A 27,740-nucleotide genomic window follows, 5' to 3' on the forward strand; every position below is an offset into this window, starting at 1 on the left:
TCCTGATTCTTGATCAAGACAACATTCTGTGCATTTGTTTGGCTTTAAAAATGAGAAGACAAATTACTTTAAATATTCTGAAAATAGGGCAATAGTTAAGAACCTTTTATAATTTCTAATCCTTATTCCACTGGACTGCTAGCTTGGATAAGTAAGTTATTTCACCCCTCTCTCTAAATCTCATTCCTTCATAAGGGAAATGAGAAGAACAGTATTTTAGAATCTACTTCAAGACATTGAATGAGAAAATATGTCAATCACTGAATAAAACCTGTCACAAAATAACATCAACATTGACTGTACTCCTAAGTTTCCTAATAAATAGAAATCCAGTTAATTTTCCTCATTATTTTACACTACTTCTTTAAAAGAAGTAACAACTTGAACTAAATAATAAAATTTGGGCCACATAATAGGAGGAAAATACCATAAGCTTGTACCCAGAAACTTGTACCCAGAACATATAAAACATTAAAAATTCAATAATGAAACAACCACCCCATATAAAAGTAGGGGAAAAAATCCAGATTTTCTCCGGTGATGAACAGATGGCCAAAGAATACAAGAAAAAATGTTCAAGATTATTAGTTATTGGGGAAATGAAAGTACAAGCCACATCTCATTCCCTAGGATCCTATGCAAACATAGACCATGATGATAAGGTTTGACAAAGGTTTGGAGAAACTGGACCCCTCAGCACTGATGACAAGAATATAAACTGCAATAGTTGCTATGGAAAATAGACAGCAGTTCTCAAATAAAACAGAGTTACCATGGGGCCAAGCCATGCCACACCGAGGATGGATACTCAAGTGAATCAAAACAATTATTCATAGATATGCTATAAACAAATGATCACATGACTCATAAAATTTAAAGAGTAGGTACAGGTGTGGCTCAGGTAGAAGAGTATACATCTGGAAGTGTGAGATCCCGAGTTCAATTCTCAATATTGAAACAGAAAAGACAAGGTAAAAAGAATACAAGTTTTCATAGGCTGCTGGAAGTCTAAAAAAATGTACAGACATACAACAGAATGTTACTCAGCCACAAAAATTCAACCAAGTATTGAGAAATATTAGAACATGTATGAACCTTAGAAATACATTTTAGTGAAACAAGTCACTCTTAAAAAGTCACAAATTGGGGATGGGGAGTTTGGCCTAGTGGTAGAGTGCTTGCCTAGCATGCATGAAGACCTGGGTTCGATTCCTCAGTACCACATACATAGAAAAAAAGCCAGAAGTGGTGCTGAGGCTCAAGTGGTAGAGTGCTAGCCTTGAGAAAGTCCAAGGACACTGCTCAGGCCCTGCTCAAGCCCAGGACTGGCAAAAAAGAAGTCACAAATTGCATGATTTTACTTATATCACATTTGGTGGATGGATCCACTGAAAAGTAGAAAAGTAGAGGACAGGACAAGATGGTGGTATTGATCTCAATACCTTTTCAATTCTCATAAACGATGGGCCAGTTTTTATTAGTAAGTGTGATTTGTAAGCAGAGCAATTATTTGAGGAAAGCCATTTCAAGGCAGGGATGTAGAGCACCTGATGCCTCTTGGTTTTCCCTTCCGCACTTATCTTCCTTTGGCCTACTATGGGGAGCCACAGACTAAGAAGCAGCCTGGCACTGCCGTGATATTTCTAAGTAGAGACACTCACCTTGGCATTCTGTACACCTTCACTCACCAGGAGCATTTTGAGGCCTCTTGGTGATACCAGACAGAGCTGTTTCTGTGATACCTTTACAGGTTGGTCTACTGTTGGTAAACGGATGGAAGAGGCTGTATGACGTAGAGACTCTGTTTTGGGATGGGAAGCTGTGTCTTTGAATACAGTTTTCATAGCTTCAACAAAGGCTCCAACAATCTTCTCAGATGGGTCCACAAGGTAAATCTCTTTCAAGGAGCTACCTTTATGATGATATGGGTAAGTGTCTTTGATAGCTGAAACGATGGTCTCCACACAACGGCGTAAGGGAAAGCCAAACATTCCAGAGCTAACAGCTGGGATGGCTATGGATTGGCAATTGTAGTTCTCGGCTAAAAGAAGACTGCAAATCACAGCTGTCTTTAATAGGTGTACACACCTCTGGGCCTTCTCTTCTTTCCACTGAGGCCCTACTGCATGGATCACATGATGGCAAGGAAGCTTCCCTGCTTTTGAGATGGTGGCACTGCCAGGTAGGATCTTGCCCTTTGTCTTCACTATCTGCTCACAGTCTTCTTGAAGCTCAGGGCCAGCTGCTCTGAAAAGAGCAGCAGCAAGCCCACCAATATGTCTGAGGTCCTCATTTGCAGCATTCACCACCACATCCACGGGGAACTGAGTCAAGTCACCCTTCTGTGCAATCAGTGTGACACCAGGACTCAGCTTCCTCTTAAATTTGTGGCACTCCTCCTTCTTTCCTTTGTTCTCTTGGAGTTCAATGAAACAGCCAAACAGTCGTCTGACCTCACTTCTGAAAAACCATGCTTTATCCTGGAAGAATTGCCTGGCTCCTGGCTTATCAATTTGAAAGGTTTTAACACGGATTAAATTCTGAACTTTCTTAATGATGTCTGTGCCTTCCAGGACTTCACTCTTGGTACCAATTAGCAAAATGCCATTTTGTCTGTTGGCAGGCTTGAAAGTTACCTGCACATTGGTCTTCTTTGGCCAGAATTCCTTCTTGTTTGCCCTGAAATAGTCTAAAAGCAATGATGGCTGGACCTCAATGAATCTCTCTGTTCTCATATGTTTTTCTAAGAAGTCAAGAAGCAAGCTATAGATTTCATTGACTTCTCTCACACAGCCTGCAACAATCACCTCAGCTGGAGAGCCTGCAGTTAATTCAGTGATTACCACCATCTTTGTGTGGGAATTGTGTTTCTTTTGCAGATCAGTAATTTTCTTTTTCCACTTATTGCCATTAAGAATTTCCTTGTCCTCAATCTCAATGCTTTTATAACTTAAGCCATTGAGCATTTGTTCCTCAGCTTGTGCCTGATCTTGAGCAGAACAGCTGGTCAAGTCAACAGTTGTATCCTTTAGTTCATATACTGCAAGGATTTTCTGGTCTATAAAAAGAAACTTAGACAATTCTTTACGGTCTACCTGCTGCAAAAAGTAGGAGACCCCAGAAGAAATTTGAAGCCTTTTCTGAACCATAGTAAACAATATTTCCTGAATTTCACACTTTACTTTATACACATCTGCACGAGGCCCTTTGATGCACAGGCAGTGAGCGGATTCATTGTAAGAAAGTTCCATCTCTGGACACTCCATGAATAGATGACTGAGAATACCACTGTGGTGCAAAAGAAAATACTTTGTTGGAGAAATGGCCACTTTTTCCTCCAGACTCTCCTGTTCCTTTCTAATTTTTTGCATAGTGATTTCTATTAACGCCTTAGTTTTCAAGTTAACGTCTTGGACATCTTCTGATTTTCCTGCTAAAATGATCATCTCCTCAGTTGTATCAAACTCAATCAAAATCCTGTCATCTTCTATGTCTTGTCTGATGGAGTCCCATACTCCTGGCTCCACTTGATGTGAGATAACTTCATATTTAGACCTGATGCCAGAGAGTGCTGTGGATGCATCTTTCTGCCAGGTCTTGATGTTTGATCTTTTCTGACTGGCCAGTGTGGCTGCAGGTCTGACGGTAACTGTACTGTTGAGTTGGGACCATGTTAGCTCACAGTGACGACGTCTCATTTCATCATTTATCCCCTGAATCAGATGCCCTTCTTTCTGAAAAAACTTCCATAACTGAGGCTCCAGTGTCTCTTTGAATGGTGCTGGGAGCTTAATCAGAGGCTTCTCTTTACCATACAAGGCTGTGCCCAAACAGCTATAGTAGGGGAAGACTGATATTGGCATCTTATTGAAGTTATGTTTCTTGGCCATGATGTTATCTAACACTTTAAAATAAAAATAAAAAGGTCATCTTCAATGTGATACTAAAACAAGACAAAACTTTTTCTAGTGTGAAAATCATAATGGCTATAGAACTTTGATGTACTATAAAAAGCTACCAGTTATCCCAAAGTGTCCAAAGATAAATTGATATCTATTAACAGTACAGTGGTAGGTCTTCTTTCATAATTACTTTTTACCCAAGATCACAATGTTAAATTCCTATTAATTAAATATTATTCTGTTTCTTTTTATATCATGGAGGCATCCCCATCATCTTAAGAAACAGATGTGAGTTTGGTCACAAGTGTGTGGATAATATTTTCTGTGGTGTAAAGGTTATTTTTTCACTCAGTTTGAAGCCTATTTTAGTATTGAGTTGTTCCTTCTTGGACAGTTACAATGTTCACAGTTGACTCAGATTGCATTAAAAACTTTTCTAGGAGAAGCAAGTAACTGATAGCTTGCCATGTATCAGACACTATTCTAAGTGCACCTAAATATAATTAATTTAATATCTACAACAACCTTGTTGTAGGCACTATTACGACCATCCTGACTGAGGTCAGGAGATGCTAGGTAAATTGAATAAGGTAATAGGGTAAACATCTGAGCTAATATCCAGTGTCTGCCAGCTCCAAAATCCATGATTTCTCCCTCTACCAAAACATCATCCTCAGAGCTATATGAGAGTTCAGCCCAGATTGTGGTTCCATAAAACCTGCTCCTACTAGTTTCACTCCTGTCAATTATACTGGGATCTGTGGTGTGTGTGTGTGTGTGTGTGTGTGTGTGTGTGTGTGTGTGTGTGTGTGCATGTGTGTGTGTGTGCATGTGTGTGTGTGTGTGTGTGTATGTGTTCCTCATTCTCTTTGAGCTTCTTCATTTTCTGTTGCTAGAAGATGTATCTACAAGGAAATGAAAATGAACCTCAAAAACAATGTACAGTAAAATAGTATCTCTGGTGGAAAGATATTAAAAAATAAGGTCAACTTGTGATTGGGGACTAGGGCTCCTGTCAGACATGATGGAAAAAATTCCCTGGGGGATTATTTCATTTAGTCATCACAATATTTCTCTCAGGAAGCAAATTAGCAATGTGATGACCACTTTATGGATGAGAAAACAGTAGATTTGATGGATTATAGTAACTTGCTGAAAAACATAAAGCAGTCATCCCCAAGGTCAGGTACTGAATTTGGATCTGACTTCAATTATCTAAAGTTATACAACTTATATTCTGCATCCTGAGGTCATATGAAACCACACTTAAATGGATTTCTGTGTGACCACACTGAGAGGTAAAACCAAGCAACAGTTACAACTTATAGAATCTGATGTTATTAAAAATGTCTTTGCCAAAACCCATTGAAAATAATTTGAAAATTTATACAGATGGTGTAAACTCATTATTTTAATAAGATGGTACTTAAAGGTTCCAAAAATTGCTATCATATTTTTAGATATTCATAGATGATGACTTATTAGAAAATCTTTTATCTTTTTTCTGTTTTTTTATTTAAAGAATTTAGTAACATTGATTTTTACATCATATTTCAAATGACGTGTTTAACAAACAAGTGAAAATCTTTTATCTTTTAAAAACCTGCTTCTCTATAATCTGAGTCACTGCCCTCAGGAAACACTGTATTTCAGATAAACTGATCATTAACTTAATTTCTGAAGAACATGTATCAAAGTGTATCAGAATTTAAGTAACTGCTAAGACATGCTAAAATGTCTTAGTTTATGTCAGATATCATAAGCTAAAATCTATTACCTTTTCTGTCACAGAATTCAACCAGAGCTGAACTCTCATCTGGAAAACATTCAACACTGACAACTCTTCCTCCACCATTAAAAGGATTCTCAAAGTAAAGTTGTAACTGGTAGTCATCCACTCCAGGGGGTAGGTTTTCAACCCTGACTGTGTTTGTCATTTCAAGAAGTCTTGGAGAAATCTGAAGCTTTTTAATTAGATGGTGCCTGGCACAATGCTCAACAAACTTCATAGTATCTACAAGAGAAAAAAAAAAACAGAAAATCATTATACAGACAAAAAAATGGTCTGGTTATTAATTAAGATGAAAAGAAGAACTGACCTGGCTATGATGATGCAAGCCTATAACCTCAGCTATATGGGAGTCAGAAATAGGAAAATCAAGGCCCTAAATTGACTTTACAAAACAGAACAAGCCAAATCAAAAAGTGTTGGTGATGTGGCTTGACAGGTAGAGAACTGAAGTTCATTTGGACTCCAGTATGGCTAGAAAAAGCAATATGAGGGAAAAGAAATCATTCCAGTTTTGGACATATGATTTTACTACTTCACTGGAATCTGCATGCCTAAAATTTCCAGTCTCTGAACACACATATGGATGTCTTACGTAGTTACAGCCACTGGGCAGTGCCTCTCCAATCAGAGCCTTTGCCAACCTGCAATAGCATCTCCTTTTACTCCTTCCTCATGTCCTTCAAGAGCAGTCTGCCTGGAGGTAGACGCTCACACTCTTTAACCACCTCACAGTGACTCTGGATATTTGATTCCAAGCATCACTTTGGCTCTTTCCTGTCACACATTTTATTTCTCATGTTAGCAGAGAATAAGAAAAGCTTGTCTATTATTTTAAAAATCACCTTGTACATGCCATTTACTGTGTCTGGTATGTCCCTTTCCTTATTTATTTATATTGTTGGTTGGCTATACTGTTCTGGGGATTAAACCCAGGGCTGGTTAGGCAAATTCTCCACCATCAACCCTAGTCCCAACCTCAGCGACTTTATTTTTCAGAATTCATCCTAACTATCTCTTTCAAATTACTAAGGATTGAGGGTGGGTCAAACATATATCAAGCACTGTATTAGGCTCTGGGGACATAGAGATGACTCTAACAAGTCAGCTTGTCGTTCAGGAGGGAGGAGGCCTTTAGAGAACATACATTGTCTCTTGTGAGATTAATATAAGGGAAAAAATAATAGGAATCAGATCTGCAGACGGCATGGTATTTCATCTGGGCTTTGAAACATGAAGAGAGGCTTACCAGATGGACAACATAAAGAGACATGACAAACAGGAAAGCATCTATCTGGAATGGCTTAGCCAATGTGGCTGGAGCACAGTCTTCCCAAATGCAACCCTAATATACCTTGTTTGGGTCTTTCTTCCCATTTCCCACAGCCTGTTGTTCCCAGGTGAGATCACACTTTCTCCTCTTGCACCTTCATTATTCACTTACATGGAAGCTTCTTCCCTGCCCCAGGCTGTGAGTTCCTCCAGAACAGGAACTATGATTTAGTCACCTTTTTGCCTGTAGTATCCACACCAGTATCTAGCACATTGTAAATGCTATATTTTGGATCTAGAAAGATCCCTTAAGGCCCATGCACTGAAGGCTAGGAGATGGCAGAATCTAAGAGGTGGGGCCTAGTGGAAGGTCTTTTGGTCACTTGGGTGGAGAGAAGGGTTTAGGGTGACCCTGCCTCTTTCTCTCTTTTAGCCAGGAGGTAACATGTATGCCACGTGCTACTCCTTAGGTGCTGTCTTTCCAGAGATGCAAAAGCAAAAGGGTCCAATGGACATTGAATGAAGCCTCTATAACTCACCAAATAAGCATCACTCTGTAGAAGCTGACTGTCTCAGGCATTTGTTAAATTAATCAGAAGCTAACTCAGATGGTACAAAAAAGTTTTCATCAGTGAACAAAGATGAGTCCTTTAAGATTTTCCTTTTATCATAATAACACAAACTTAAAACTAGAGCAACTTCTTGTGGTGATTCCTTACCTGTCTTAGGTTCTCTGTTAATTGCTTTTGCAGAATCACCTCATTCGATAATAGTGAACATTAGATAGTTATTATTATCCCTATTTGATAGATGAGAAGAGTGAAGCACAGAGAACACAGCAAGTAGATAAATGGCAGAACTAGAATTTTGACTCCATGACTTGCGCTCTTAATGCAATGGGATAGTAAAGTCTTGAACTGGAAAGTTCCCTTGTTTTAGGTGGAGATGGTTTTTCCTCATGACAATGACCTTAAAGAGCTTGATTTTCTGCATCACATACAGAAAAGTCCTAAGGTAAAAGATGGCAAGATTTAGAAGAGAATAATCAGGTTGTATGCCTGGGTTCAAATCCATTGCTTCCATTTATCAGCATATTGGTGCCTTTGACTGCATCAATTGAGAGGTAATAAGAGTAATTAATTCCATAAGGTTGTTGAAAGAAAGATAAATGAATACCTGTGAAGTGCTTAATAATAGTACCTGGTTTATAGCAAGTACTATGTGTGATTGTTAGTATTATTGCTTTGAGCAAGTCCAGCTTAGAATCAGATCAATACTTACTCATCTCAATGAATAAAAATGCTCACTCCATTTACCTGGAATCATTTTAGTAACTTTAGACTTTAGATTTCTATTTTTCTGTGTGCCTCTTCCTGTCTCTCTATCTCTGTCTCTTTGTGTATGGCTATCTCAGTCTGTCACACACATGAACTCATACAATAAAAGGCAACCTATTAAACATATCAGCATTTAATGTGAAAGCCAACTGGCTTCTCTTCCAAAATTATCATTAATAGGTATTATTAGCACGTAGTCTTTCTTACTGGCTATTGTAAAGAGCTGATTTATCTTTAACTTGGGGTCCCAAATCTCCTGGTAGAAAGGGTATTGGTCATTGAAATGCCCTTGAAGCTCACCTATATGCTTTGGCAAGGTAACCACAGCAACATCAAAGTCTCGGTTTATTTCCTTCTCAAAGTCATCACTGGGCAGGCCACTTATGTTCTCAAGTAATAAGGTCAACATGTCAGTCATGTTTTCCTTAAAATTTTCAAATGCTACCAAAGAGGGAACATATTCACATTTTCTTGGGATGTCTTCCTGTTTTTCTGGTGTACTGAGAGAAAGTTTCGTATACAGGTTTTCTGACACATCTGATTTAGGAGAAACGAACAAAAAAAAAAGCACATGTTACATTTATCTGACATGGCATGCAAAGTGTTACCTAAGATGTAACCCTACTTTTCCAGTCTTTTAGCTAGCTCTTGAATTTTGCTTTAAATGAATTAAAAAATAAAACATACTGTTTGGTTTTCTATTATTATTATTATTGTTATCTTTAATTTAACCAAAATGTTTTGTGCCTTAACGTTCTAAGAAGCCCAGCTTGTCCTCCACAGCACTTAGCTTTTATTTCTATCACTGCACTCCATTACAATGATTGAACTAAGCTTCTCAAAAGCAAGACCCAGGCTTGTTCTTCCTTGTACTGCTGCCCCATGCTAGAGAGCTGAGACTCAGTAAGTGATCACTGAATAAGAGAACTACTGCTTAGCACCCTGGTGGAACACAGAAACATCTGATGATGTGCACATACTTACACAAACTAAATATAGTGGAAGGAGTGAGAAACAACATAACAGTACTGAGTGAGACAGGTATGACTATGTGGGGTGGGTACTGGGCTTGGGATGAGGCTGTGCATTCATTGAATCCCTGCCTGCCACTCTTTAGCTACATGACCTTGGGCCAGGGTCTTAATTATATACAACTAAAAATCCAAAATATTCAACTATGTGAACACAATAGTAAATCTTCTTCCCAGCAATCAGGTTTTATAAACCATGACTAATCAAAGTTTGATCTCAAGAGAAGCATGTCGAGAGTTGGAAGAAGAGACAAAGGGGCTGAGCTACTGCAGAAAGACCTTGGCGAACAGCAGGAAATCTGTGAAGGTCTTGAAAAGTCCATAGAATTAGGTAGAAAAAAAGAGAACTGGAAAGGGAATCCTTGTAACAATCACTAGACAATTTTCAAAAAGTAACTTGATTACTTTGGGGCTCCAAGGAATTTTTTGGGACAGAGATGTAAAAATCAAGGTCAGAAAGGTAAGTTAGATACACAGATTGAGTTCTGGGTTCATTGTGCAGGTGGTGATAAACGTGAGCCAAGGTTTGTGAGTCAACAGTGGAATATTTCAAAACAGTGTATAGGGCCGGTCAGACTGACAGGGAAGAAATTCAGAATAATAGACCAAGCTGAGTGAGTTCCTGCCAGGCTCGATTTGTACAGCAATAAGGGGGCTCATCAGCCAGTGAAAGCTGGATAAGAAACACATGTCACAAAGTGAATAGGTTTCTGTGACCAATAGATACGAGACTAACATAAAGAGAAGCTGGAGGAGGTGAGGTGCAACTTGCTCGTGTACTTTAAAAAAACGTAAGTTAAAAGGGGATCTGGTTTGGGGAGGAGGAAGAGGAAGAGAAGGAGAGGAGGAAGAGGAAGAGGAGGAGGAAGAGGAGGAGGAGGAAGAGAAAGCTTGACTCAGGCTTCCTAATTGGAATATCCAACAGAGTTCTGGAATTTAGAAAGAGGTCCAGAATGGGAATCTAGGTGAGGAAATTCTAGAAGTTTCCCACTCCAAGTAACCAGTATTTCTCTACTTTTGCCCTTTGTCTCTTTTTTAAGACTTTCCAGTTGCTGGTTTTCAACTTTGTGGCCTTAGTTCAACTCAGTGTAGCCCAGCACTGGATACAGACAATACTCATATCCATGACATGTTCCTCTTCTCCACCCACATTTTGCTCAGTGCTTGACTGTCTGCCACCTTTGAATTCAAGAGTTCTAGCTTTAATGCCATTGTCAGGATGCAGTGTGCAACACTGTTATCTCTTTGAGAGTCAATGTTCTTATCCCTTAAACACCATCCGAATTCCACTCTGCTTACAATAACTATTCTGATAGTCTGAACTTGGCAAAAATCTGTTAGAAAATGGGACTGATAGATCTCCAAACAATGAAAAGCCCGTTTGTGGCTATTTTCAAAAAACATCCTTAAGACTAGAGTAGAGTAAATAGAAATGGAGTTGGAACACTTCCCTATGAGGCTCTTGAGAGACTGGTTGGCTCACTCCAAAAACATGCCTAGGGCTTAACAAATCAAGACAGAATGACACTAAATATAAATATAAAACCACAAGATTAAATTTTAGACTGAGGAAAATGGCTAATAGTTAATAATAAATCCAGTTCCTAGGGTAAAAATTGATCTTCACAGTATAACACTTAGATCATCTTTCATGATCTTCCATGATTTAATAAGTCATAATAATAAACATTTAGAGGTAATGAACTGATTTTGAATCTGAATATCTAAACAGACAATATTTTCCTAAGAAACCTGAAAGCAAGAATTAATCTAAATATTCCTATTTCCTAAGCATCTTAAGTTTCTTAAGGAAAACATACTCACCCGATTCTACCGGGAATACTTCCATATTAGGTGAACACAAAGTATAGGTTCCCTAACCAGTCATTTTGCCAAATGAAAACAGTTTTCATTCTAATGCTATTTTCAAAAAAGAGAAAGTTGAAAAACAATACATGTTCACAGCAGTTTCAGCTTGGATGACATTGTTAGCATGCTTTTTACAATGCCTTTTCCCTAAGATTTGGGTATATAGCCCAGTTCATCATGCTACCCTATGTAATAACACACTTAGCCATGAAAACTAGTCATTTATAAGTGACAAAGTATTATCCAGCCACACAGTAAATAGCAGAGTACACAACAGCTACTTGGCTGGGGCTGTTTCCTATCAGGTGAGGTCAGAGCTCCTGACTTTCTGTGCCAATGTGTTGGCTTGCTGTGCCAGTGCTGAGAAGATATCCATTGAGATGCCATAGGGCATACCCTGAAGTCAGTACACACGAAGCAGTGCTAATAGACTCACAGCATCCTCAGACATTTTCTTGTCCTTGTTTCTCATTGGCTAGTGGGTACAAGTGGGCTCTATGTTTTAGTTCACTGTAAGAGTATCTTTCCCACTCCTCACTGAAAACACCTTCCAGTAACGAGAGAACTCTTCCCATCCTTCTAAGTTCAACCCAGAGGAGCTCAGGGTTCATCCTCTGAGTATTCTGCAAACCACTAAGAAAACCGAGTCCAAGGAAGTGCCAAGCCAAGCAGGCCCTGGATCTTAAAAGTTAAGAAGAGGCAGAGGATCCCCCAACATGTCTTGTTTATTTTGCGTGTGTGGGGGGGCAAAGGGGGGGTCATGGGGCTTGAACTCTGGCCTGGGAGCTGTCCCTGAGCTCTTCATCTCAAGGCTACCACCCTACCCTTGAGCCACAGCCCCACTTCCCATTTTCTAGTGATTAACTGGAGATAATTATTTTTTTTTATTGCCCGGGCTGGCTTTGAGCCTTGATCCTCAGATCTCAGCCTCCTGAGTAGCTAGAATTACAGGTATGAGCTACCATGCCCAGCCCAACATGTCTTCTTTAATGCAAACAAAACTGCTTGCTGAATGCTTGAGCTACTGTAACTGAGGTTTTACCTGGTTCTTTGACATCTTCTTTCACCCTTGATTCCTAAAACACAAACAGCAAAGTAGCATTAATAGACTAGTAGTAATTTCTTTACATTAAGAAAACTTCCTTAAAAACAGCAACAAAGAAAAGCCTCTTGTTTCCATATCTTAGCTTCATCTTATATGGTCATATGTACATAGCTATTGAGCTATCATGATCTTCTGCTAGGCCTATCCTAGACATATACTGATTATTACAAATGAGGGTGACTAACCATGAAGTCATGCTTATTTCTTTTTTCTTTCATTTTTCCTCCTTTGGTTTATCCCCTGCTGTCATAGTATTTGATTTGGGTACCCTGTGTTTCATATATACATTTATCTGAATTGGGGAAGAGAAAGGGAACAACAAAATGGTGAGACAAAGGGCAAAGAGTCAACCAATGCACCAGCAATACTCAGAAGACAGTTTGTTGCAAATTATCTTTACATTTTGGGGGGGAAAGAAAGTGGGAGAAAAATGAGGAATAGGGCAACAATGTTTGGAAAGAAATATGCTCATTACCTTACATATTTAACTGTAACTTCTCTGTATATCACCTTGACAATAAAGTTAAATTTTGAAAAAGAAAAGAAAAGAAAACAGACTGAAATTGTGGGGTAAATGGAAATGGTATTGGAACACTTCCCTTGGGGCTCTTGACTGCAATCTAGGGCTACATGTGACAACATATCCATTTGCTAAGGACAGAATCATTGGTGAAAATAAAACCCAACAGAATTTCTAATTTGGCCTGTAGGGAAAATTTATGATTCTTCCTGACTTTCAAACTTAGTATTTGTTTATAACAAGTTTCATACAAGTCATCTCATTTAATACTCACAGTGATCTAACAGTCTATTTTATAATTAGGAAAATAACACAACTAGTGTGGATAGCTATCCTCTAAAACCAGTGCAAAAATACAACACAATTGCAAGCTTCAGGCTATAAAGAGCCAAGACACATAGATCCAGGATTTTATATCCCAAATCAATATTATTAATATGATCATAACTAAATATCGTGACATTTTTCCCTTGGTTGATCATAGGCCTGGGTGCTGTTGCTGAGCTCTGTTCTACCATCTTGAGCCACAGCTCCACTTCAGTTTTCAGGTGGTCAGTTGAAGATAAGAGTCACAGACTTTTCTACCCAGACTCTGGCTTTGAACTGCAATACTCAGATTTCAGGCTGCTAAGTGGTTAGGATGATAGGCCACCAGCTCCTGGCCAAATTTTGACTTTTATGCAATGTCCAAAATCAGAGGAAAGGTAGCTTTCCTCCATTCTGTCATACTGCCTCAACACAGCTCCCAGCACCTAGGTATTTCTCCGCCACTTTTCTCACTCTGGTTTCATCTACACTCCTCATTCCACCACATTTTCATACTGTAATTCCCACCCTTGGGAGCTTGGGAGATCACCCATCCCTCTGAACCCTGGCTCCGGTTGGCTTACCTGTGTTGGAACTTCCCGCTTCGAGACAGGGCCATCATCTGGGGCTGTGGGCAACCGGACAGTGAGCTTGAATGTTCCTGTCCCTGGCCAAAACAACTCATGATTCTGTTTCTCCAGAACCTTCTGACGAACTGCAACGTTAAAAAAAGAAGAAGAAAATGCCAAATGACAGGCAATCTTTATGTCATTCTATGATTTCTATAAATGTCATGCTCATCAGACAATAACACTCAGTTTCTGAAGAGAGGCTCTGTGTAGTCAAAGAGGAGATGCGTAGAAAATAGATATGAATTTGAATTTCATGTTTAAACATCCTTTTGTAAAATATTTAGTGTTACACTGGATCTGTAGCATCCCTGAAGAGTTCACAGGTGACAGACTTACTTACCAGACTGTAATGCTAATAAGTGTGGAGTCTTTAAGAGGTGGGGAACCTCTTGGGAGGCAGTTAGGTGATAGGGCAAGAGGCTCTGCCTTTGCTGGGACAGTGCACCCCAGTTCCTTTCCTCTTCCTCTTTGTCACTTCTGCCTATGAGGTGAAGGCTTCCTCCCCCCAAGTGCACCCACTAAGAAATACTACCTTGCCACAGGCACAGAAGCAATAGGCCAGCTGACTTTCCAAAATTGTTGTCCCAAAATAAAGCTTTCCTCTAACAGAAGGTGTTTTCTCCTGTTTTCATTGTACTGGCACTTTGACTAATACATACAGCATGTTCGTTAATGAGCATTCCTTACAAAGAAGCTTCAATCTCATCTATTAATAAGGTGAATAGATATTGTCTTGTACTAGGACTGGGTACACTTAATTGAAGATGTATTTAAGGTACTTCACCGTACCTGACACTCTTTAGGTATTCAAAAAGCAGCAAGATTATTCTATGCTGAGGTGAAATAATGAAAGTATCCCTCCCCCCCACACTCTCCCCACCACAGACAGCTAGGGAAGCCCAAGTACTGAGAAATGGAAGGATGAAAACCATGTTTTAGGAAGGTAACTCAGCCATGAGCAGAATTAGAAGTATGGTTAGAAAGCCATCTCAGCCAATTCCTCTATCTTATGATAAGGACCTCACATCTGTTAGTAGAGAGAGTAGGAAAGAAGAGATAGCAGAGATTTTGTAGACATAAGCAAATAAAAAGAAAAGCAACAGGTACATTTAACAGATGAGCTATATTGAAAACACTGGTAGTGGATTTAAGAATCCAAAGATCTGGATACCATTTCCAACTCCACAAAATAACGACAAGGAAATATCTCAATTTTTCAAAAGCCTCAGTTTCTCTACTTAACAGTTTATCTCTGAATGTCATTGGTAATATCCTCAAAAGTTAAGTAGATTTAAGTTGTAGATATGTTGCAAACAGAGAGCCAGAGAGTAGGCAAGAGTGGCCAGAGAAAGAAAAAGGCAAGCAGTGTGTCTCAGATCATGAAGGAAATGAAAGGAGTGAGTTTAAAGGAATAGGTGTGGCCAACAGAGTGAGATGGTGTAGACAAAGGACAGAAAGAGTCTTGAGAGCTCCCTAATATTTACAGCTGTGCCTGTGGAATGAATCCTGGGTTACCTGTGCTCTGATAAAACTGAGTCTTTCTTAAAGGGCATGAATACCTATCTCAGTCAATCTGAAACAGGCCTTAGAATCAATCTGAGAAGGAATGCTAAACTCTTAAGTTCTCTCTTTATGGCAGTACTATGCTGGAATAAGGACAGAGGTCTGGGTGGGACCAAAGAGCATTAAATGTGTTCCATTCTATATGTCACAATATCCAAGGTCTTGTGTTACATTCCTTTCCTTCTTTCCCAGACTTTGACAGTCTATCCAGGCACCTGAATATGCCAGCCTCTTCTCAGATCATGTGAAATATTTGTAGATGTGTGCTATTCCAGGAGCGAGATGGTAGTAGTAGGAGTATGAGATCCCGAAAGGAAGTAGGTGAATCTTGGAGGAGGAAGAATAGAAATTGACGTCCTGCTTTCCTCACCCATAAGCATAGCCTTCTTCCTACCCCAACTTCAGGTCTCCACATGTGATTTTATTAAGGAGATAGCTTTCCTTACTGGGCTACTGGGAAATTATCAAAAGTCAAATTATGATGATCAACCATGATTTAAAAAATACACATTTAAACCAAGACTTAAAATGTCTTGTTGGGAGCTGGGAATGTTGCTCAGAATACTTTCTTGGGTTATATGAACTAAAGACCTAAGACAGATTCCCAGCACACACGAAAAAAGAGCTAGAAGTAAATTTATATGCGACTTCTCAAATATCTAATTAACTATAAAAAAGTGAAATCCTGGTTTCTATTTGCTCCTCTGTGCTAAAAAATAAATTTCACTAGAATGTGCTGGTGTATAGGAGTAAATATGCCACCATGTTACATGGTGGCCTGTGCTCACTGAAGCCACTTCCTGTCAATCTCTCCAGAAAAAAAAAAAAAAGATGTATTTCCTAAAACTCACCAGACAGGCCAGGCATTGTTTGGCAATGCTTCTGAGGAAGATGTTCCTCAAATGGGGACCAGATACTAATGGGAATCTTTACACCCTCGGAGTTTTGACCATTAAACAGTTGTGAGTCTTAGTAAGTTTTGAGTTGTCTCTGCTAAGGAGGCAAAACAATGGGACCACTAGAGCAGCCTCTGTGTGTGTGTGTGTGTGTGTGTGTGTGTGTGTGTAGGAAGAGCTAGAGTGGGCTGGGAGCTGGGGAGGAGGAAAGCTTAGAAGAAAGGCGGCGATTGTGTCTGCAATGAAGGCTAAAATTTAGTTCTTATATTGTCACAAAAAATTATGTTCTGTGAGATGGCACGCCTCTGCTGCTGCCATTTTGTATACTGAATTCTATTTCTGTTTGATTCTTATCACTATCAGGGCTCACACCAGGAGCATGGCCTAATGGTCGAGTGCTTTCCTAGTGTGCATGAAGCCCTGGGTTTGATTTCTGGGTAACACCTTCACAGAAAATGCTGGAAGTGGTGCTGTGGCTCAAGTGGTAGAGCACTAACCTTGAGAAAGCCTGAGGACAGTACTCAGGCCCTGAGTTCAAGCCCCAAGACTGGCAAAAATAGAACAAAACTGTCAGGGCTGGTTAAACAAGCAGATTCCTATCCATTTCACACCCACCGCACGGAGCCTTCGGCACTGAGTTGGGAATGTCTCTGGCTAACCTGTCCTCCAGTGTACTAGGATGCAGGCAGTCTGTGCCCCAAAGGTGAGAGCTGCTCCCGAGGACAGTGGGATCTTAGAGAAGGGAGAACCCCTAAGGGCCACTTGATGCTGACGGCTGGAATCAAAGTGGAGGACCCTCCAGGAGAAGGGAAAGCAGAAGGCAAATGGCTGTGGAGTTCTGAGCACTCTGTGGTGGAATTAATCCTTGGATGGAACTGTACTTAAGTTTTCCACAGGGGTCTGAGCCAGGCAGGTCTCTTGTCCCCTTCTTCCTCCCCTGCTGCAATCCTGTCTGTGCCCTTCTCTTTCTTTCTCGTCCAGGTTTCCCTTCCCGGGGGCCCATTTGTGACTTTGCATTGCCCCAAACTTCAGGGCCCCCAGAGCCTCCTTGCCTGTCCTCAAGTCCGGAAGACGACTGCTGTCAATCTCCTGAGGACCACTGGTGGCTGTCACCAGTCTAAGAACTCCCAGGGGAGAGGTGCTGGGCTGGAACGGAAGCTGGGGTCTCCACAGGAGACCTGAGCAAAGCAAGTAACAGGTGTGGCTTGGTCCTGCTTCATGAATCAACAGGCTAGCGTGGGGGACGAGCGTGGGAGCCCTCGGTGACCCGCGGGCCACCAGGACAGAGCCGTCCCCGGGAATCAACTCTCACCTCACGTCGACTGACAATGCCAGCGGTGCTCCCAAAGGGAGGGCAACCGTGACATGGAGGAGGCGCGACAGTGGTGCGGGGACAGGGGCACACAGAGGCCCCCCCCCGTCCCCAACGCAAACCCGGTGACAGCGCCTCTGCCCACTCCCAAGGGACCCCAGAGCCACCGGGAACATCGGACCCGCGAGGAATCCCTGCGCCCCCCCCCCTCCACGTTTCTTAATGGTTCTTTCCTTTTCCTTAGACAGCAGGAGAGGCCAGAGAAGGGTCGGAGGTCGGCAGGCTCTCCCGCCAAGCCCCGTCACGCTCAGAAGCAGCTCGGTGTACACAAGGCACCAAAGCACCCTCGGGTGGGCTCCATGTCCACCCACCCTGCGACGTGCCCTGTGCGCCGCGGGAGACGGCGGCGGGTAACCCGCGCCCGCGCCCCGATCCCAAGCGCCCCTCACCGTCCTCGGGGAAGAAGAGCACCGAGAAGCACGCTGGGTTCCCCGGCTCCTGCCAGACCTCACACTCCCCGCCTCCGGATCTCTCCGGGCTCTGGAAGTACTTCTGCAGCTTGATAATCAAATTCTGAGGGGGGTCGGGGCCCCACGACCCCTCCACCCGCAGCGGGAAGGGGCCGGAGCCAGCCATCCTCCGCCGCCGCGCCTCGGCCCCACTGCCCGCCGCCGCCGCCGCGCTCGGGAAGTCCCTTCGCCCCTTTCGCTTTCGTTTCCAAGAAACTCCTTCTGGCCTTAAGTTTCGGTCTCCAGATTCAGAGGCCAAGGATTCCGCCTTCTCCCCGCCCCAACTCCGCACCTGCACCCCAGGCCCCCCTCCCTCCCCACCTCCCTCCCTCCACCTGTGCGGACCCCCGGGCCTGGGCTGGAACAAACACAGGGTAATTCCGTCTTTTGTGACAAGTCGACTTTGGTTGTCGTTTTAACAAGAGAAATAAAAAGTGACTCTTAAAGGGATCCTGGGGACTTAGGCTCGTAGGGACTTAGGCTCATAGGGACGTCTTTTCAACTATCCACGCATTGCTCAGGATCTTGTACTCCTTCCACCGAGCTGGTTTTCCTGGACGGTGACCTTTAGATGTTTGCAAATACCAGGGAAATGTGACACTCAGGGTTTCGGTGGAACACTTCATTAGGTGCCTTATCCTTGGGATGGATCCACCCACATCCTTGGCTTCCAGGAACTCCTGCAAGGCCAGGGCACAGGGGACAGGGACAGGGCCCCGGGAAGGCTCCTAAAACGAGCGTGTTCAAGCGAGGGGGACTGTGCAAAGTATCAGTGTCAGTGTCATTCGGGGTCTTAGAGATGACCAAGATGACCGTGAGGGCTGGGAAGTGGGAGGGCTCCATGGTTCCTTAGTTTATGGTCCATCTGGTCAGTCGTAGTGGGTCAGGTGGAGTTCCAGAGACTGGTCTAATGACTGGCAGAGGCTAGTGGGTAGCAGGGTGCTGGCTCTGGAGGATGAGGAAATGATGGGATCTAAATTGGTAGCCAGAAGAACGGAAACACGATGTCTCATTACATGCTTACCCATGGGGCACCGAGTGGTGTGGCTGAATAACAGCTGTCAAGATCCCAGGGTGGCCAGATGAGTGGGAGAGAGACTGAAAAACCTGTGTATTCTCCAGTGGCAGAGGGGCTGTATGCTTCCTTCCAGTGTTAAGTACCTTATGTTAGCGGTCCCTGTGTGTTGACATTCTGGAACCTGGCAAGCAAGCCCTGTCTGCTAGGGGTTGGGAAGAAAGTCAGGGGCACCAGCCTGAGGACTAGAGGAGGGAAAGAGGCAGAGGTAGCGGGCACAGGGGCTGTTTTCCAGAAGGGTGGCTGTGTTGGGGGAAGAACGAGGTAGGCAGCAGGTGGGGGGAGGAGGGAGGTGTCACAGGATCAGATGATATTAATTTCGTTTCCTTGATTTAAACGTTTTTAAACTAGGAGGACAGGACCATGTCAGATAGGAGAAGGTGGAAGTCCTGCCTTGGTGGCATTATCCCAAAGAGGATAGTTCCCAAATCATCATGGGCAAGGGGGGGGGGAGAGAGAGAGAGAGAGAGAGAGAGAGAGAGAGAGAGAGAGAGAGAGAGAGAGAGAGAGAGAGAGAGAGAGAGAGAGAGAGAGAGAGAGAGAGAGACAGAGACAGAGACAGAGACAGAGAGACAGAGAGAGAGAGAGGGGAACGGAGAGGGGGGCAACAGGTCATTGTAAACGGCAGTGGGTGACAAGATCTGGAGATGTGGGAGACTGGCCCCATGGATTCTGTAAGAGGGTGAAGTCTTAGAGCATATGTCAGAGCTCCTTTCATCTCTAGACCTGGACTTTGAATTTAATATCTTAATCACACCGAAGTTGAATTTTAAGATGAAGAAAAATCAAATACTGTATAGGCCAAAAACATTTCCTGAGGGTTTTTTTTTGTGTAATGCTGAAGTCTCTTGGCTTCAGTAGTCTACCTGCAGATGGCGCCTGTTATCTGCTCTGGACGGCATGACGGCAGGTGCAGAAAACACAGCAGGCAGATCCCAGCCCTCTGCTAAAATATGGTGATTATCTCAGGGCCTGGTTTCTGTTTCACATCAAACATTTTTTTGGGGGGGGGAGTGAGGGAGGAGAAGATGAATCCGCAATTCTAACCCCTCAGTATTTGGAGGCCCCAAACTGGGAAAGGAGTTTTCATTTTTTCTCACATCAGTTTATAAGAAAAAACGATCAAATTTATTTTTGTCTTTCAAAGTACAATCTTTATTTATGTAAGTTGTAACAACCCATTTCTGGATGGCTTACAAAGATTTATTCAGTGGCTGGGAGCATGGCCTAGTGGTAGAGTGCTCCCCTAGCATGCACAAAGACCCAGGCTCAATTCCTTGGTACCACATACATAGAAAAAGTCAGAAATGGTGCTGTGACTCAAGTGGTAGAACACTAGCCTTAAGAAACTCCAAGGACAGTGCTCAGGCCTTAAGTTCAAGCCCCAGGACTGTCAAAAAAAAAAGATTTCATCAGTAAAGCGGCTTGGCAATGGAGATCTGCTTGATATTGCTGGGTGATGGGACAGGAGCCACCAGGGGATCTGGATGGCAAGTATTAAAATTCACAGAAAGTTCTAGAAGGAAAGTACTGGGTAACAGTCTCAGGAGGTTTCTTTTCTTTTACATTATTCACTTGAACCCACTCCCTCCACCCCTGCAGCATACCCATCCTCATTCGATTCTACTTTATTTCACATCACCCTTCTGAAATTTTTTTCCTTCTTAGAAAGCAAGTACCCCTCCTTCCAGGGAGTAGGGGCCTTGTGGGAGAGGGGCCTTCAGGATCCAAGTGTCTATGATCACATCCTTGTTTCTTGATTCTTCTTCCACGTAACAGCCAATATTTGTACAACAGCTAATATTTGTACAACAACTTATGTCTGCAAGTAAGGCTGAACTTAATTTGGTCTACTCCATCAACATCTCCCCTTTCAGCTTGTCTGCAAACTTCGATAGTCTAGTACAAATCCTTTGTGTACCTTTGCAGAGTCCCTTTATGGGAGGGTGCCTTGACTCAGCTGTTGGAAATACTATTTGCTCAACTTGTTTGGGCCTTGCCCAGAGCCATCTTGCCCAGATCATGCTTTTCCTGGGGCAGTCCCCAGCCAAAGATGGGTTATGGCAGAAGCATAAAGGCTTCGCCTATCCTTACTAGGAAAATACAATTCCTACAGGTTTTTAATACAAGCTGAGCTTGAATGGCATTTCCCTAAGGCTCTTGTCAAGCCTGCATTGACCACTCACCCAAATTCTACTTCCTTTCTCTCCTCCCTTCCTTTCTGCTCATCCCAAGGGAAGTTTCAACTAAACATCCTGCATATTGCATTTCATGTTGCAAGCCAATCCCTGGAGAAGCTAATCTGTAGTGTACATGAGTGTCACCTTTTAACTCTATGGGATGCGTGCAGTTCACTGATTAGGAATAGGTGCTGTCTGCTCAATCTGTGTCTTTCCCAGTTCAGCCATGAGCAATTCCTTGACCCTGTTTGTGATTCCAAGTTCAATATGAAGATATAATATCAATCAATATTGATCAAGTGATTAATAGTAAGTTTAACCCAAAGTGCAGATATGATTTGTTGTACAAATATTAGCTGTGATTGTGAAGTGGAAGAACCAAGAATCAAGATGGTTGATATTATATCTGCCATCAGTCCGAAAGTATATCATAAAATTCTTTGTTCAGTGGAAGAAATTGAACAAATTTTTTCTGTTTCTGTAGGTTAGTGATCACCCTAAATCAAAATACATTCTAGCTTCATCTTACATATAAACTTCTTTCTTAAGTTCCATATTCTGTCAGTTATTTGAAGTCATGAACAAAAATAAATTTTTAGTATTAGTGGTATTGTTATATACCGGGCAATCATGTTTTTCTTTTTTAAAATTGGTATGAATTAAATTGCACAAAGCAAGGGGTTTCTTACTGACATTGCCATATATACATACAGTGTTGTTTGATTACATTTACCTCCTCTATTGCTCTTTAGTGTTTCTCCTCCCCTCCCATCTCCTTCCCTTCACCCTATTATCATGACCTTCCTTCTATTTTGTTTCATTCTCCCTTAGTTTTCACAAGTGAGCAAAAACATGTGGTATTTGTCTTTATAGGACCACCTTACTTCACTTAAAATGATTTGATGATAGAAAAATTTGATAAAAGAGAAAAAAACAACTAAATCTTGTCTTATAACCAGATATCCAGATATGTGCCTGTGAATAGGGTTTTGGGGGAGGGAAAGGTTATCATCTAAAAGTAATGAGGTATTCTGGGTATGCTTGGTAGTCATAAAATACCACAAATAAACTTGGATAGTGAACATTATCTACGACAGTGTCATAGAGCTCAGCAGGTGTATGAGGGCTCTTCGCAGGAGGCACAATGCATGACTGAAATCCACGTGTATAGTCTCCAGTGAGGACGCGTGCATAATACACGTGCTTTTTCCCATTTGCATCCGGTTTGGAGTACATGTCATTGGCAGAATAATTGGCATTGACAGAAAAATAAGTTCCCTTTCCATAATACACAGCTGTGAAGAGAAAAACAAAGCATTTTAAAGAATTCTAGCATGGCATACAATTTGACATGCTTGGTCCAGTTTGTCAAATAATATAAGAAGCATGTTGGGTATTAAGCGTGTGTACTTTAAGAAATGAAGGGACAAAGGGTGAACAAATGCAGCAGTGGTACTCACAGAAAATGAACTATACAACTTGTGGGTATGGATGGAAGGGGTAAACTGGGAGAGAGCAAGGGAAAGGGAGACATTGTCCAAAAAGAAATGTACCCACGGGCTGCAAGTTTGGCCTAGTGGTAGAGTGCTTGCATAGCATACACAAAGACCTGGGTTTGATTCTTCGGTACCGACTACTTATTAAAAAAGTTGTAGCTGGCGCTGTGGCTCAAGTGGTAGAGCTCTAGCCTTGAGAAAGCTCAAGGACAGTGCTCAGGCCCTGAGTTCAAGGCCCGGGACTGGCAAAACAAACAACCCAAAAAGAAATGTACCTATTATCTGACTTTATGATATTGTAACCCCTCTATGCATCACATTTATAATAGCAATTTTTAAAAAATCAAAATTTCTAACTCACAGGGTGAGTCAGGCCCTTTGGGAGGAAATACAGTGAGACTAATCCTGAACCTTGGATTTCAAACTGGTCAGCTGGTACAGGGAACACAGTGAAACAATACTGTCCCCAGACAGCTTTGTGTCAGGTCATTCAGCACAGCCAGATTCCTACTTCCTTACCATTTTTGCCAGCATAGCTTCGGTTAAAGCCATTTTTATTGACATGAGGCACAAAGCCAGCTTCTGTCCCATGGAAGAGCAGCCTCTCATTCTGTTTGTGGCCATTCTTGTCATCCATGGCTTTTTTCTTTAGCTGGTAGCTATTCCAGATATCTGGATTCTGGATCCTTTCAATCTACAAGTTAATATAGAAAATATTCTGCTAAGGCCACAAATACTTGCCAAAGTATATGAAGCAAAACATGTTTACTTCGTTTTTTAAAAAATGCTGTACTCAACAACGAATCCAATGCAGATAACAACACAGTACATTTAGACATACTTTTAGATCCAGTGTTTCATAAACACAGGCATTGGAACAAGTGTTGGTTTAATTTTTAATATCTTTTATGCACCACATGAGAGCAAACATGTCTAGGATCCTAAGTAGTTGACATATATATATATATATATATATATATATATATTTTAAGTTGTTGCTTACCCTGCCTCTATAATGCTTGCTTTTAATGTACACTACAGTAACTTGCTACTGGCACTGTTTCTCTCTGTCACTACCTCTCTGCCTCTTGCTATCTCTGTCCTCCTGAGATAGTGGTTGACCTACTCATGTTCTAATCTTGAGAGAAGTGCCAGAATATCCAGACAAGAGGAAAGTCCTGAATGGAAAGGTAGTTCTCGTCAACTGTGGAGTGGGGCATGAGTCCTGATGGGAAGGGATCTAGCTGTAGACATAGAAGCCATGCTTTGAGCATACTCATTGGTTGGCCAGTGGCCTTCTGGGCTGTGGTAGAACATGGTTGGGTCCCTGATTACAAAGCATTTTCAAAATCCTCTAGTCAACCAATATAGCAGTTTCATAGACATATCCTGGGAGAAGTGGATAGGTCAAGCGGGCTATGGTACTTCATGGGAAGGTACAAAGAAAAGATGCCATGCTGGTTTTTATTTTTCCCATTCAGGAGAACCCTTGGATATACTACTGTTGCCTGTCTATAGCTGAATTTTCTGTCATTACTGTTCAGATTTGAGTTTGCTAATTAAGATATAATTTGCAGGGCCTGGTGGTAGAGTGCTTGCCTAGCATGCATGAAGCCCTGGGTTCAACTCCTCCATACCACACACAAAGAAAAAGCTGGAATTGGTGCTGTAGCTCAAGTGGTAGAGTGCTAGCCTTGAGTAAGCTCAAGAACAGTGCCCTAGCCCCTGAGTTCAAGCCTCAGAACACACACACACACACACACACACACACACACACACACACACACAATTTTCCCTCTAGTTCAAAGTGAACATGAGCACCCATTTACTGATCTGACTTACAGTAATTTTTGTCTGATATTCTTGACATCAAATTTCCATTTTTCAAACTATTTCTATCTTGTTTCCACTTAAATTTTTATTTAACTCACTTAAATATTTTTCTTTGCATTTAGAAATCATTCTCAACTTGTGAGTTTTTTGTTTTTTGCCAGTCCTGGGTCTTGAGCTCAGGGCCTGAGCACCATCCTTGGGTTTTCTCAAGGCCAGCCCTCTACCGCTTCAGCCACAGCATCACTTCAGTTATATGGTATCAGGGGAATTGAACCCAAGGCTTTGTGCGTGCTAGGCAAGCACTTTACCACTAGACTACATTCGCAGACCTTCAAATTGCTAATTTCTTAATTCTAAAATTGCTCTTCAGCTCAAGGCTACTGCCCTACCCCTGGCACCACAGCCCCATTTCCCCTTCTCTAGTGGTTAATTGGAGATAAGAATTTCCTGGTCTTTAGTGCCCTGGCTGGCTTTGAACCACAATCTTCAGATCTCAGCCTCCTGAGTAGCTAGGGTTACAGGTTTGAGCCACCCTGCCTGGCTTCTGAAGCCATTCTTTAAAGTTACTTTGCTTCACTAGACTTATGTGATGTGTCTCTAATATTCTAACAATATATTGCCATGCCATGTTCTACAGGTTCTATTACATTGCCATAACTGACAAAGAGCTTTTTTTTTTTTTTTGGTCATGTCATAGGGCTTGAACTCAGGGCTTGGATGCTATCCCTAAGCTTTTTTTTCTCAAGGCTAGTGCTCTATCACTTTGAGCCATAGCTCTACTTCCAGTTTTCTGGTGATCAATTAGAGATAAGAGTCTCTTAGACTTTCCAGCCTTTTGGCTGGCTTTAAACTATGGTCTCAGTCTCCTGTGTAGCTAGGATTGCAGGCATGAGCACTGGCACCTGGCAAAAGAAGCTTAATGCCTCAGTAATTATGGTGACTTAAGTAGAATTAAAATTACAACCCAATTACCATTGAAGTACTAATTCTGGATAAAAGTGTGCTAGGAGGTGAAAGAAAATATATTCAGAGTGTTATGTGTGTCTCCTGTTTTCACCATCAGGAAAGATCACATCATCAGTGGTCTTACCTTCTCTATGGCAAAATGTGAGCAGGTCTCATTAAACTTGTTTGCCACAGTGTTGTATTCTGGATCACCAGGTTGCAGCTTGATCACACACAAATTCTGCTTCTTCATGTCACCCCAGTGTGTAGGCATTTCAGCTGCAAGACAGATATTTGAGAATCCCCTGAATACCATCTGTGTTCCTGTGTTACAAACTCCTCATTCTACATGTTCAAGAAGTTCCTTAGCTTTCTAGGAGAATGTTTGTCAAAATGGGGACTTGTGGGAATAGCCGGGTATTTATGACAGGCATTTTTTTTTTCCTGAGGACCTAACCCAGTCGATATCCCCAGCTTGCTTCTTGATATGTGTGTCCTGCCACTCAAGCCAGAGGTGACCTCTAGCAATAGCATCAGGAGTCTTGTTTACTGATCACACACAGAGAAAGGGCCACAATGTCTAAGCAGTCTGTTCTTTTTGTTTCCATCCCTTTGTAGCAGTGTTCTAAAACAAGCTAACAAAAAGACCTCTTCTGATGGGCGTGGCCAATATCTTCCCAGGAGCACTGTTTCAGAAGCTTCTAAACTGTAGCTATGGGAGCAAATGCAAGGATTTCCCATGGTCCTACTAAGAAAGTCCTTTTCTGGCTGTTGGCCAGCCCCAGGCTGTTTGTCTGACCATTATGTGAATTATTTAAATCCAAAGACCAAGTTTTTCTAGTTTATTTCATTAAAGTGACTTGAACTTTAAGTACTATAAAATTTGATCTATACACACAATAATGGTAAGCCCAATGTATGTATAAAATAGTGGATGCCAAGTATAAAGCTTGGACTCACCTTTGTGATTTATGAGGCGCTGAACTGTTAAGCTGTTTCCATTTGGACCTGTGGCGGTGCATGTGCTCAAGTTCACTGTGTAGTCCTGGTTATTAATTTTGACAACGATATTCCTTTCCTTGTCTCTCCTGGCAAGCTCCAAATATAGATTCGTTATTTTGTCAAAGTCATGAAAAGTGAGATTGTCACTATATTGCCATTGTATAAAGTCACTCATAGAGTCTGCTTGGATTTCCTTTTCTTTAGTCAATCTAAAACTCTTGATCATTTCCTCAATTACATCTCTAGCCTGCATTACATCTCTGCTAAGTCCTGAAACCGTAATCAGAGGTCTTGTCTGGTCCAGGGCTATAGTAACAGTTAACCTTCTCTGCAGGTCATTCAGTTTCTGAACTTCCTTTATAGCGAAGTCTTTGATACACTCATCTTCACTGGTGTAATGACACTGCTCATCTTCAATTAGCTTCTGTATCCAAGAAATGGTGTTGTCCACACAGCTGACATCTTTGCCACATACCCGAAAAGTTATCACTTCTGTTTTGTTTTCCAAAACCAAGGGATTCTCTTTTGGTGGAGTTGGTCCAGAAAAGCCAAAAAATGCTAGAGAGAGAAAGAAGATTGCCTATTTCCCGTGCTCTACAATGTTAGGAATAAATATTTCATAAAATGAACAACTCACAGGCAATTCTTGACATCAGAGATGGCGGGGCGGGGGAAGCCTGAGGTCCTTCTCTTTTTTTCATGTTGGCATAAAACACATTCATTATGTGGGGCAGAATGATAGTAACTTTAACTTTTTTCACAGACTGAACCAATCCTTTCCGGATAAATGCTTCAACAGCATCAATTATGTCCTCAGCAACCTTGTCTGGGTCTTGTTCAGCATTTCCTGGAAAGGTAAATAATTCAAAAAACATGAGGAATAAAATATTCAACTGAAAAATTGAAAAAAACAGCCTTAGGAATAAATTATATAGATCCCAGTTCTCACAGAATAAATGCTTGCTACCTAATTCTTACCCACATCAATTTTCTAATAATATATTAACAACTATTTTTGAAGTCCTTGATACAGTGGGAAGTTTTTATTCCAAAACATCCACAGGCCAGCATCCCAGCACAAGACGTTGAAACCTAACTTTTGGTTTGTAACTTTTGTATCTCTCTTGTTCAGCTTACTGTGTTCCTCCTTTCTTGTAATGAAAGTT

At 41.6% G+C, this 27,740-nt stretch overlaps 2 protein-coding genes across 7 annotated transcripts in view; both read right to left on the minus strand.

The window, feature by feature from the left end:
• Positions 1-18,185, minus strand: part of Parp14 (poly(ADP-ribose) polymerase family member 14) — a 40,970-nt gene extending 22,785 nt beyond the window's left edge. For 3 of the 6 annotated variants that reach the window (XM_090345363.1, XM_090345365.1, XM_090345359.1), the window contains exons 1-5: positions 12,491-12,650; positions 12,243-12,276; positions 8,601-8,837; positions 5,680-5,916; positions 1,662-3,904 (exon numbers count right to left, since the gene is read on the minus strand). In XM_090345363.1, the coding sequence (XP_090201489.1) occupies positions 1,662-3,904; positions 5,680-5,916; positions 8,601-8,837; positions 12,243-12,276; positions 12,491-12,523 (2,784 nt within the window). In that variant the 5' untranslated portion in view covers positions 12,524-12,650. Of the gene's footprint in view, positions 1-1,661; positions 3,905-5,679; positions 5,917-7,682; positions 7,761-8,600; positions 8,838-11,155; positions 11,252-12,242; positions 12,277-12,490; positions 12,651-13,715; positions 13,847-17,983 lie in introns of those variants that run through there. The other 3 variants (XM_090345370.1, XM_090345361.1, XM_090345368.1) reach the window with 3 other exon arrangements.
• Positions 18,186-20,263: 2,078 nt separating this feature from the next.
• Positions 20,264-27,740, minus strand: part of LOC150069240 (protein mono-ADP-ribosyltransferase PARP14-like) — a 38,533-nt gene continuing 31,056 nt past the window's right edge. The window contains exons 13-17 of the mRNA XM_090345408.1: positions 27,212-27,421; positions 26,533-27,132; positions 25,718-25,851; positions 23,314-23,488; positions 20,264-22,593 (exon numbers count right to left, since the gene is read on the minus strand). Of these exons, the coding sequence (XP_090201534.1) occupies positions 22,307-22,593; positions 23,314-23,488; positions 25,718-25,851; positions 26,533-27,132; positions 27,212-27,421 (1,406 nt within the window). The 3' untranslated portion in view covers positions 20,264-22,306. The remainder of the gene's footprint in view (positions 22,594-23,313; positions 23,489-25,717; positions 25,852-26,532; positions 27,133-27,211; positions 27,422-27,740) is intronic.

The sequence above is a fragment of the Megascapheus bottae genome, chromosome 1 (genome assembly GCF_031878675.1).
Source record: "Megascapheus bottae isolate mThoBot1 chromosome 1, mThoBot2.hap1, whole genome shotgun sequence".
Classification (NCBI taxonomy): domain Eukaryota; kingdom Metazoa; phylum Chordata; class Mammalia; order Rodentia; family Geomyidae; genus Megascapheus; species Megascapheus bottae.